Raw genomic sequence first — 12280 nt, forward strand, 5'->3', positions numbered from 1 at the left:
GAAATACTCGAAATCATATTTTATGCCCTTCAGGAGCATTTTAAAATTTCTCTCATATAGATTTTACACATTCTTGTTAAGACTATTTCTATGTATTTTATCTTTTCTTCCATTACATTTTCTCATTGGAAGGCCATTTATTTTTGCCTATTTTGTAAGCAGCCACTTTACTGAATTCTCTTATTATTTATAATTTTTCAGTGGATTCTTTTGGGTATTCCCAATATACAATGAAATAGAATTTAAACTCAAATTATCTTAAATTATCTGTTGGAATTTAAGTTCAATGAAGGTAAAGATCGTCTATTACTTTTACTTGTGTATCTCCAACACCTAGCATATTACCTTGCACAAAGCAGGTAATCAATACATATATGTTAAATGAATTATATGAATGTATTTTACTTGTAAAACTTACCCCAGCCCCTCCCCCAATAGATGTTGAGTTTAGTAAAACAATCTCGCTCTCATATATAAATGAGGAAATAGTATTCCTATTTACTTCCCCCTTATATACATACATACAAATCCTGTAAGAAATTTGGTATTTTATAATCAAATCTATACATGTTTGGTTACAATTAATTCTATTTTAATAATTAAAAATCCTAATTATGAAATAAATGTTTTAAACACTTACCTTTTGGATCTTAGATCTGATGAATCAAACTGGATATTCATAGGTCCAGAATTTACTTCATGATCTACCTCAGAGATGAGAAGATGCTTAGAATCACTATCCATTTTTGCCATTTTCCTCAGAGTCTAAGCGTTGAGGAAGTTAGTCCTATATAAATCAGAAAATAAATAATTTAATTTTAAAATATCTTACTATTTATAAGTAATACATTTGCATTCATAAGAAATTAGAAAAATATGGGAATTTGTTAAAGATATAATGATGTACATGCCTGAAATATTTACCAGAAACTTACTAACTTGAAATGAGTTACTTTTGTGAATAAAATCTTAAACCCCCCTGCTGACTAAATGGACTCCCTCTTGACCAAGGGGACCCCAGAAATACCCTAAAGCTGAGTTCCTGGCCATTAGAAGGGAGGTCAGACATGCCTTGTCATGCTCCCTTCCCTTCTTGGAGATATCCTTTGTGATTCATCAACAGGCCTAAGGTTATGCAGGTGTGGTTAAGCCACACCTGCAGGTCATCAATTTACTTAACAGATCACTTGAGTCTGGGTATATGTCCAGTACATACCGGTGGCTTGTCTCTGATTAACAGACTTCTTTATTTTAACTTAAAACATTCCAAGTCTTTAGATAAAGCTTCATTTCCTTAACCAATTACAAATCAAAGAATCTTTAAACCCATCTATAACCTGTAATGCCCCTCCTTCAAGATGTCCTGCCTTTTTGGGCCAAAACAATGTACACCTTCCATGTATTGATTTATGACTTTACATGTAATTCCTGTCTCCCTGAAGTGTACAAAAACCAAACAATAATCCGACCATAGGGAGACCACTTTCTAAAGCCCTCTTGAGTGTGGCTCCCCGGGCTATGGTGACACAAATTCAGCTCAGAATAAATCTCTTTAAATTATTTTACAGAGTTTGGGTTCTTTTCCATTGAAACTTCAGCTTACTAAATAATAAATGGGGCAATTCATTTCCAGCAATAAAGCAGATTAGGCTATTTGGACCCATTTTCCTACAGAAAACAACTAAAAATACTGGGTAAAATATTTTAAAAATCTTTTGAAAAGCATCAAAAACAGTGAGGAAAGTCAGACCATTGTAGAAGAAGTTAAAGAACCTAGGGAGGTAAACAACTCAAGGAAACTGCTGCTGCCTAGAGGGTAGTTGCTATACCAGGAGAATCTGGGCTGAGGTTTTCAAAGCCTTTTGTAGCATTAGGGAAATAGAAGACAAAGCCCAGTGTTCATCCAAAGTAAGAAATGATCATAATAAGAAATTATCCCCTCTTCTACTTCCCCACAATACAGCTGGAACTCTAAAGAACTTTACCATCAGAGTAGGTGTTAACAGGAAGTAAAAAAGTGCCTTACTCCCTCACAAAGGAACTACAGAGAAATTTTCTTAACTTTGACCACAACCAGAGTGTGGGACTGTATCTGTGGAGGGGGAACTGTTATAATTTGGTACCATAAACTGCACTCCTTGGGGATTTATAAGGTGGTCAAGGAACACTTAAAGCTGTGAATGTAACTTAAAATTAACCTGCTTGGTAGTACTTCTAGGCAACGGATACAAGCAAATGTAAATCCTTTCTATGAGGACACATCTCCACACCAGGCCTCAAAGAAGTCCTGCTAATAATCTTTTAAGGACAACGAACAGTACAAAGTTGAAAATAACCTAGCATGTAAGGAAATAAAGTACTATGAGTGAGAACCAGAGGAAACAGCAGAAATAGATCCATAAGAACTTCAACTATAAAATTGTTGGAATAAAAATATAAAATGATTATGTTTAAATAAAAGAAAACATGGAAATTTTTAAAAATTGACTTAGAATGTTTGAAAAAGGATGAGAGTGAATTTTTAGGAAAAAACAGTCACTAGCCAAACCTTAACACTCTATGGATAAGTTCAAAAGTTGCAGAGAAAATTAATGAACTGGAAGGTAAGTCACAAGAAACTATTTAGATTGTGGCAGAGAAAAAAAGACAGAAAATGTGGAAAGTGGTTAAGACACATGGATAGAATGAGAAGGTCTAACAAGCATGTAATTAGAGAACCAGAAAGAAAGAAGACGAGAGGTATTAAGAATATTTGAAGAGATAATGGCTGCTAATTTTCCAGAATTCATAAAAGATACCAATCTGCGGATTCAAGAAGTTTAATGAAACTAAGAGAATTAATAAACATTATAGGGTTAGGAAAAAAATAATTAAATTCCAGACCAAAGAGAAAAACAGTCAGGTGAAGGTCTTGGAATTTAAGTGTTCTGAGATCCTTGTATTGTCCAGATTAATATTATACATAGATGGCATAATTTTAAAGTAGATATTAACATAATATATAGAAAACAGTATACAACTTTAAATCTAGTAGAGGGGAAAGAAGAGAATGATTAAAAAAACTGAACTAAAATAAGGCAAAAAAGGAGAAAAAGAAAATATAAAATAGGTGAGATAAACAGCACATGATAAATAAGACCCTCTCATTTTTTTTCTTAAACCCATGCTATCTTCCCTATCACCACACAGAATCTATTCTTGTTGGATTAGCAATGACCTTCACATTGGTAAACTCAATGGTTATTTATGGTTATACTATGGGGAAGAAAAGCCATCTATAGAGTTCTTAAGAAATGCTAGAGAAAAATTTTAATATTGATAAGTGGGCAGAACCTTATCATTCCTAAATCTCCAACAACTGATAAAAATACCTTCAAAAAATTGCCAAGGCATTAATTTGTTTGAATTATACACACTGGGTAACTTGGGATATGGCCTATTCCAATTCTATCAAGCAGAGTGTGGTGGTTGGTAACTCACACGTAAGACTGCCTGGATTTGAATCTTGGCTCTTCCCTTTACTATGTGACTTTGGGCAACTTATTTAAATTCCCTAAGATTCATCAGTTTGAGGGATAATAAAAATACTAGTCTTACAGGGTTTGAGATTTAAATGAGACAATATACATAATGTGCCTGGCACACAGTGTGTGCTCAATAAACACAGCTATCACTTTAATTATGAATCTGGCTCTTTAAAAGTAACTAGAAAAATTAAATATTGGCTTAACTTAGTGGTCTGAAAAAAATCAGCTGACATTATCTACATGCCTTTAGTATAAAGCAAGTAAACTCAGCAAGGTATGAAAAATAAAAAGGTTCACCTTCATAGAATTACTGAACTGTCAAAAATAGTGCTAAAGGGAAGGAATTCATTGCTAAAGAACACTGGGTGTCATTTTGGGAAAAAAAGACAAATTAATATTATAGAATGGTAGTGGGAGACATAACTAACATTTATTTATTGAATGCCTACTACTGGCCTAATGTTTTAAATATTATTAATTCTAACTAATTCTTAGTATTTGGGAAATGAGTATTTCCTTCATAATACCAAAAAAATAAAAATAAATTAATTAATTAAAGCTCAGAGAAGTAACTTGTCCTAAATCACTTAGCTACTAAAGCCACATCTAGGATTGAAACCAGGTCACCTACATCCCAAATGGTATTTCCACTATACTCTGATATCTGCTTTAAAGGAGTTAGGCTATTTGGAAGACAAAAGAAGCATCTGAAAATCAGGTCTCTTTTGTCTAGATTTTAGAATGGCAATGGCTGGGACTAGAATGAGTGAAAATGCACGCCTAGATATCCAGAGTTAAACATAATGAATTTGTTTTTCTTGAAGCAAACTAGTTTAGATGAATTTGTTTCCGTTGTTGCAAATGTTTTTGTCTCAAGGCTAGATATTTCCTTGGCCAGCAACAACCCTTCCAGTGGCAGTGAAACAGGTAAAAGGACAATAGCCAATCAGAGTGTCAAAAAGATACTTAAAGATGCATAAACAATGACAAAAATGCATGGCTATACTTCTTGATTTACTTTGTAAACCATTACACCCTGCAGTATTGGTTCCTAAATTAAACTGAGAATGTGGTTTAGAGAAAGAGGATCCTTTCAACTTCTGGAGATTACTACTTTAACTAAAGATGGAATGTGAGGAAACCAGAAACGAGGAGAAATCTAGATAGATCCTTGGATTTCAGTCATCCTTACCAAAAAGTGATAATCAAGGTTAGGGAAAAACGTGAAGGTTGTTCAGGAATTAAAATAAAGTTTCCAGTTTAGTCGTATATGTTTTGTTTTGTTTTGTTTTTGAGACAGAGTCTCGCTCTTTTGCCCTGGCTAGAATGCCGTGGCGTCAGCCTAGCTCACAGCAACTTCAAACTCCTGGGCTTAAGCAATCCTCCTGCCTCAGCCTCCCGAGTAGCTGGGACTACAGGCATGCGCCACCATGCCCAGCTAATTTTTTCTATATATTTTTAGTTGTCCAGCTAATTTCTTTCTATTTTTTTTTTTTTTTTAGTAGAGATGGGGTCTTGCTCTTGCTCAGGCTGGTCTTGAACTCCTGACCTTGAGCTATCCGCCCACCTCGGCCTCCCAGAATGCTAGGATTACAGGCGTGAGCCACTGCGCCTGGCCAGTAGTATGTTTGTTCTGAGCAAATCTGAAATTTTGTGGCATAGTAAAATTAGCTATTTATTACAAACAAGCAGAAAAATGATGATACCACAGTGATTTAAAATAACAAATCATAAATGAGGAGCCCAAACTCCCTGGTGCCTTTTAATCAAAGATTTAACGATATTCAAGTAAATATGAAGAAGTGTAAGGAAACTGGTAATTTTTAGTTATCTCTATTGGCCTGATCTTCAAATTCTCCATGAATGTTTCAAAAGAAATTTAATACCTTTTTAAATGTCTTTCATGAGTAGAGCTGTAAGGGTATTCTGAAGTTTGATGAATTAGGTTCAGAGGTAGAGTTCCATAGCTAATATTACAAAGATGATAACACAGAATAGTCTATCAATGATAAAATGCTAAATACTCCTACAGCATTAACTTGTCATAGATGTAACACTGATACAATTCCATGGGAGCTAAACATACAAGATGACATAAACAGACATATTCCCTTCTAAGTATCTCACTCGATCTCTGAGTTTAAAAAAAAGTCCCAGATGCAAGACTACTAGGTCAAACCTAAGTCATTTAATAAGTCCCTAGTTGTTTACTTTAAGATTTTAGTATGGAGTCCTGCTATGATTTGACTATTTATGTCCCCTCTAAAATTCATATGTTGAGAGCCTGAGCAACATAGTGAGACTTCATCTCTACAAAATATAGAAAAATTACCCAATCATGATGGCCCATGCCTGTAGTCCCAGCTACTTGGGAGGCTGAGGCGGGAGGATCACCTGAGCCCAGCTGTTTGAGGTAGCAGTGAGCTATGATGATGCCATTGCACTCTAGCATGGGCAACAGAGTGAGATCCTGTCTCAAAAAAAAAAAAAAATTCATATGTTGAAACTTAATCATCAATGTGATAGTATTTACAGATAGGGCCTTTTAGAGATAATTAATTCATGAGGTCAGAGCCCTCATGAATGGGATTAGCAAACTTATAAAAGCATTGAAGGGAACTAGCCAGGCACTTTTTGTCTTTCTGTCCCTTCTACCATGTGAGGACATAGCAACAAGGAACCATCTTATAAGCAGAAACCAGGCCCTCACCAAACACACCAAATCTGCTGATGTCTTGATCTTGGACTTCCCAATTCCAAAACCGTAAGAAATACATTTCTGTTGTTTATACATTACCCAGTCTCAGGTATTTTGTTATAGCAGCATGAACAGACTGAGACAGGTCCCAGTAGGGAATCACAAGCTTAACTGACTTGCATGGTACTTCCAAGTTCCATTTAAAATGTTAGTGCACTTCTTTCCATGAAAAGGACATAGAGAGCAACCAAAGAAAGCTAGAATGACATTATTTTAAAAAGGAGTATATCTCAAAGAATATCAGCCCTTTTCATACTAAGGTCAGAAACTTCCTTTCACAATTCTTTGCAAAAGCAAATCTATAGTATCTAAGCCAAGATGCTAGCATCAATCTGCGATAGAATACGCTGGTTTTTGCATAAACAAATGTGAATGTGGACCCACATACAGCATTTATATGCTCTTTCTCAGAGGCTAAAAATTAGTATTACCTAATCTCTGCAAATGTTATAGAGTTTCAGATACTATATTTATATTCGGTTTACTAGGCTAGTGGTTGACATATTTTTTTCTGTAAAGCGCCAGACAGTAATACAGGCTTTTTCAAGCTATATGTTACCTGCAACTATTTAGTTCTACCTTTAAGCATGAAAAGCAATATATAAATGCGTGCACGTGGCTGTGTTCTAATAAAACTTTATAAAAAGAAAATATATCTGTCAGCAGGTCAAATGTGGTCATAGTTTATCCGCCTCTGTAGTATGTCAATATAAAAGCAAATGGAACCACACCATAAAAAAGGCACCCTGGTGGAGGCAGTTATGCTACGTATATGTGCTTTCTTCTATGTAAGTCTCTAACTGTTATAAACATATTAAAAGATATTTAGATAACAAACTTATCTAAATCCTTTCCTTATGAATCATTTACTGGTCAGCCAATTGGAGCTATAATGCTCCAATTCTGATGTGACAGTTGGAACATGCTTCCACCCTGATCAATAAATGCTTCAAAAGGCATTAAATTTGACAGTGCTGGAGGACAATGTGGTTTAATAAATTACCAAAGCAATATTATAGTACCAAAGAACCTCTTTTTCTACACCAAAACACTATGTGCTCTCAAGTTACATTTAGGCAATAAAAAAGAAAGAACTCTAGCAAAGGACTGAAATATAAGTGTGTTATAAAATGCAGGCATGGTAGAAATTTTTAACCTCTTCATGATTTTTTAAAAATTTTTATGCACAAATATCCTTTTGAAAAAAATACTATAATTATTTTAATTTATAATTCAGGTTGGTATTCCATCCTCCCATGCTGAGTTCACTCTTTATTGTAAATATTTAGGGTATTGCAAAATCACAATTAACATATAATATTTTTATGTATATAACTGAAATATATAGTATTTATTTTGTGAAAAGAAATCTAAGGCTAACTATTCCCAGAGCTCTAGTGGACATAAGTTGGGGAAGGAAAGGTAAATTTTATCTTTTTAGAGGCAAAAGAAACTACAGGTGACATCTTTGCTACTAACCTTTTATGCTAATATGAAGTTTGTAGTTGTTTCTGAGGCACAGTGATTTTTCTTCAAGTTACAACAAAGGTTATTTTGACCTATTGAAAACTTAAACTTTTCCTTTAGAGGCTGCCTGTTATCCTGCATATGCCAAATCTTTGTCACGTCTGAAGGCCTTAAAAAGAAAAAAAGATGGGGCTACAAGTTAGAGTTTGCGGATCTACTGATGTCAGCAATGGATAAGGCATTCTCTAGGAGTCATAACACTTAGGTTTTAATCAAGTTCCTCACTAAATTGTTGTCTGGTGTTGAGTGGGTTTCTTCAACTCAGTGGACCTCAGTTTCCTTACCTGTAGGAAGTGAGGAGAATGCAGCTGCTCTGAAACTCCCCTTCCAGCTCAACTATTCTAAGACAGATAAAATGTCAAGCCACCCACCATCAAGACACTCATTCTCATAACTGAGTCGTGTGAAAAGCTTGGCGAGGGCTTACCAGTCATGGCCCTCACCCCATCTGTGGTCCGAGTTGAAAGGGGCTTCCTCCCCATCTCCTCTCTCCAGCTCTTTCTCTACTTGGGATAGAGAAAGGCGCTCCCATTCCTGCAATTCCCCCAACTCCCCTGCTCCCTCCTTCTCCCACCTGGGATTCAGGGTATTCATTCTACCCTAACCCTGCCTTTTCGCTAAGGCGCCAGCAGACACCGATTCCCACAGCCCCTCGGCGTCCCTCAGCCCCTGCGGGACTCCCTGACTTTCTTGTCTCGAGCCCTGAGAGGAGCTCACACCACCTCTCCGGAGCAGTCTCTGCAGCCCCCGGCTTTGGCCTTCTCTCTCCCCTGAGAAGCCACTGTTCCGACGCGCTGCACCAAAGAACTAACGCAGGTGACAGCTGGCTTCACCGCTTGCTAAACCCTTCCTGCCGTCTCCCTTCGGTACCCTTCCTACCTTCCCGAGGGGTGAGTTTGCTAGACGTGGGAACGTGCTCTACCCGGGCAAGCCAAGCACTCAATCTCGGAAAACTGGGCAGGAAAACAAAGACCCCTTCCCAAATCCTCGCAATTTGTGACCGCCGGGTTCCTTGTCCACCAAACAGGAAGCGGCAATGGCCTCGGCCGCGGGGGCCGGCGGGGAATAGAGTTCTGAGCGCGCCAAGCCGGCGGTCCTTGTCAAGCCTCCCGCCGCTGCGAACTACAACTCCCAGAGGTCTCTGCGGCTGCCGGCACGCTCCTCCCTGCAGAGCCCAGCCCTCTCGGCTTCAGCAGGCGCGGCTGCCGGCGCCCCAGGTGGGCGAGTGTGGTCCGAACTGCAGCCTGATTCCAGTCTCCTTTCAGTGCTTGAGGCCGGGGATCTAGAAGGAAGGTCGAGATCTCTTGCTGTCCCTACAGCCCCGGAGGCCACGTGAGAAAACGCTGATGCGGCCTCTCCATCTAGGGCTGACTCCTCCTCTCGGGCTTTCCAGGCTGGTGTTCTGTACTCTGGTTACGTGCTTGGATCCTGTGGACACGAAGGGAGGCTGGTTTGAAAAAAAAATTGTTGGGTTGGCATGCTTCCTCTCTCGTCTACTCATTTGGATTTGTTTTTTGTGTGTTGAAAAAATGCGTCTGTAGGCTAAAGAGGGACTTTAGAAGGATTGTAGCGCCCCCCAATTGTTCCCAAAGCCACCCCAAATAAACATACAATATAAGTAAAATTAATGTGTTTGCTATGAAAGTCAGCTCAAGGTAAGCCCCCGAAACCATATGGCAACCCCTAAGCTCTTCTTGCATAGGAACCCAGTGGCTCTTTTTTAAAAACCAAACAATCTGAAAAAACAATGTAATGGGATAAAGAACTAGAATTTAAAAACTCAAATTTAACAAATAGTAACAACGAGTGCCAAGAATTTTACATGTAATATCTCTAAGTCTTTACACAATTATAGAAGTGTGTGTTTTCCCTATTTTACAGTTAAGGAAACAGTCCTAGAAAATTTAAGTGCCTTGTACAAGGCCAAACAACTATTAAGTGGCAGCAGATCTGGAATTCAAACTAATGTCTTATCTCAAAACCTGTGCTCTCAAACATCACTTTTATTGTAGAGGGCTTTACATATATAAGGCAAATGACTTAGTAAATGTTGCCTTTAAGGTAGATAAAAGTTATTTTATTGATGGCGTCCTTGTTCAAAAACTTTTGCAATTGCTCTTTGGCCCTGCCTTCAAGTCAATAATATGTTTTTTTGATCGCTTTAGGAATAGCAAAATTTTCTTCTTTCTCTGCATTCCAGGCTTAGAACATAATTTTAGCAAGGCTAGAAAGCGCAAAAATAAGTGGTATGAAGTGATGTCAGCAAAAATGGCACAACAGAGAACTCAAACACACTGTCCCTTTACAAAAGTAACAAATAAGCTGGCAAAACTGTCAGAATCACTGGTTTTGGAAACTCTGGAACTAAAAAAAACTTAAAACAGCCAGAGGAACACTCAATGAGGAGAAAACTGCTGAATTTTGGCAAGAGAGCTCTGTGGTCATCTCCCACTGTCTGGGTTGACAGTAGCCTTAAAGATGGCAGCCCACATTTCTGGTGTGGATTGCTGGCACCAGATGGAACAATGTGATTCTTATTCTCAAGAAATTGTAGTTGTGTATTTTGACCTGTCTGATGGTTCCCTGAAGGTTCAGTTCAAGGGCTTAACTTTGTTTCACCTACCTCAGAGCTTTCTCAGGGCTGAGGCAGCTTCCCAGGCAGTGTTTGTCAAAAACATAAAAAGGCAAACATTAGCCACTGCCATGGGGGGCAAAGTATAAACAGACCAAAAGTCCTAGGAAAGAAGAGGCTGGGGAAAGAGATACTTGAGTGAATAAAGGCTTTGAAAAGCCTTTTATTCTGGGGAATCTAGAAGGCCATGTGCATGCCCTAAGTGTGCATACATGTTCTGAAAAGACCTAAGAACACCTTAAACTCTCACCTCTGGCTGACCTTCAGTCTCCATGCAAGCTGAAAGTAAAGGCTAAGGCACTGTTGTAGACTACCTGGCTAAGGATTGAAGGAGTGCCCCAACACAGCTGATTGGCAAAGGCTGGGAGTATTTGGTCGTATTTTGGCTGTTTATCTTTTTATTTTTTGGTTACAGGCTTTTAATAAAGGAAATCTCTGTTAAATCACTAGCTGACCACTAAACTAACAGGACCAAACAATAAAAAATGCAGACTTTACAGAATTGGTTCAGAAAAGTCACTAAACAGTAAAGTAGGCGGTTCCTAGGAGAGACTACAGGACACTCACCAGCTCTGCCATGCAGTTTATCCTCTGAGAATGAAATTAGAAATGAAGATCAAATCAGCCATTTATAGAAATAACAGAACTAGAGATCCAACTGATTGGTCTGGGAACATGGCTGGATTGTGGTGTAACCAACAATGCTGACATTGAATTTTTTGGGCCTAGAATATGCTCAAGGAATGGCACTAGTGGCCACAGTGTTCAGGCAAAGAAGCTGGCAATTTGCCACCACATCTGAGGGGCTAACCTGCAGAGTGCCACGAGCCTTGGGCACCACACTGTTGGGCTGGGCCCTCCACCCCTAGTGCCCACCAAGCACTCTGGATATAGTGTAACTCCCCAAGGAAATTTCCCTTCAGTGAGAGAAGGCATTGGGTAGAGACCCTCCCTTATGTTACTAATATAGACAAATATGTAATGACTGAAAGGTAGATTATAGGTATAGTGCGTTTCCTAGCCTGCTTCCCCCACCTACACTTGGAAATTGAGGAAATATGATTGCTGTATGACTTTGTGTGTTAATATAGGATCAGAGCAGAGGCATACAAAGTTGGACAGGCTTTGAGGCAGGGTACATTGTTGGTCAAGAGAAGAAAAGCAGAAAAAGCATTGTCAGGCACGAGCTATCCAGATTTCCAGACCTATTAGCTCTTTTGGGGATTTATTCTTCAGCCTGTCTTAGCTTATCACCATTATGCTATTTTGGTATGTATTCAAGTATCCTAATGGAGATTTGGCTTCCCATAAAGGTCTGCCTATAGGGTGAAAATGCCAGTGTGAATATTCTAGCTACTGAACGTTATTTTTTATTGTTGATAAACTGACTGTCTGTTGTCTACCTCAGGCTTTGTATGTTTGGGTTATCTCGAGCCAGTCACTGCAAAGGTCTCTAGGTCTGCAAAGCAAGGGCTAGTTTCGGGGCCCAGTAATAGAAGTTGTACCAAAATGCCTGTGGTATTTAGTGGCATGTCTGTCTAATAGGAAGTATAGGTGTATGGTGTTACAACCTCACTAGTTGCTGTTGTATCAAATACTGCACACCTGATAAGTTTTTAATTTTGTGCCCTCTGACAGAGCAGCATTCCTAATTCTTTGAAGGCAACCAATGCAATGACTGCTACACTTATTTAATAATATACTTATAACATTTATTAAGCTCCTACCTATGTTAATCATTTTTCTAAATTTTTTTTTACATGTGGTAAGTCATTTTGATCTTTATAACAATTCTATGAGGTAAGCACCATTATCCCCATTTTAATGATGAGGAAA

At 38.2% G+C, this 12280-nt stretch overlaps 1 protein-coding gene across 1 annotated transcript in view; it reads right to left on the bottom strand.

Moving 5' to 3' along the window:
* The window catches only part of SLC38A9 (solute carrier family 38 member 9), a 47773-nt gene extending 47064 nt beyond the window's left edge, over positions 1 to 709 (bottom strand). Inside the window, exon 1 of the mRNA XM_069492000.1 lies at positions 641 to 709. Within this exon, the coding sequence (XP_069348101.1) occupies positions 641 to 681 (41 nt within the window). The 5' untranslated portion in view covers positions 682 to 709. The remainder of the gene's footprint in view (positions 1 to 640) is intronic.
* Positions 710 to 12280: the final 11571 nt, after the last annotated feature.

Source organism: Eulemur rufifrons, chromosome 17 (genome assembly GCF_041146395.1).
Source record: "Eulemur rufifrons isolate Redbay chromosome 17, OSU_ERuf_1, whole genome shotgun sequence".
Classification (NCBI taxonomy): domain Eukaryota; kingdom Metazoa; phylum Chordata; class Mammalia; order Primates; family Lemuridae; genus Eulemur; species Eulemur rufifrons.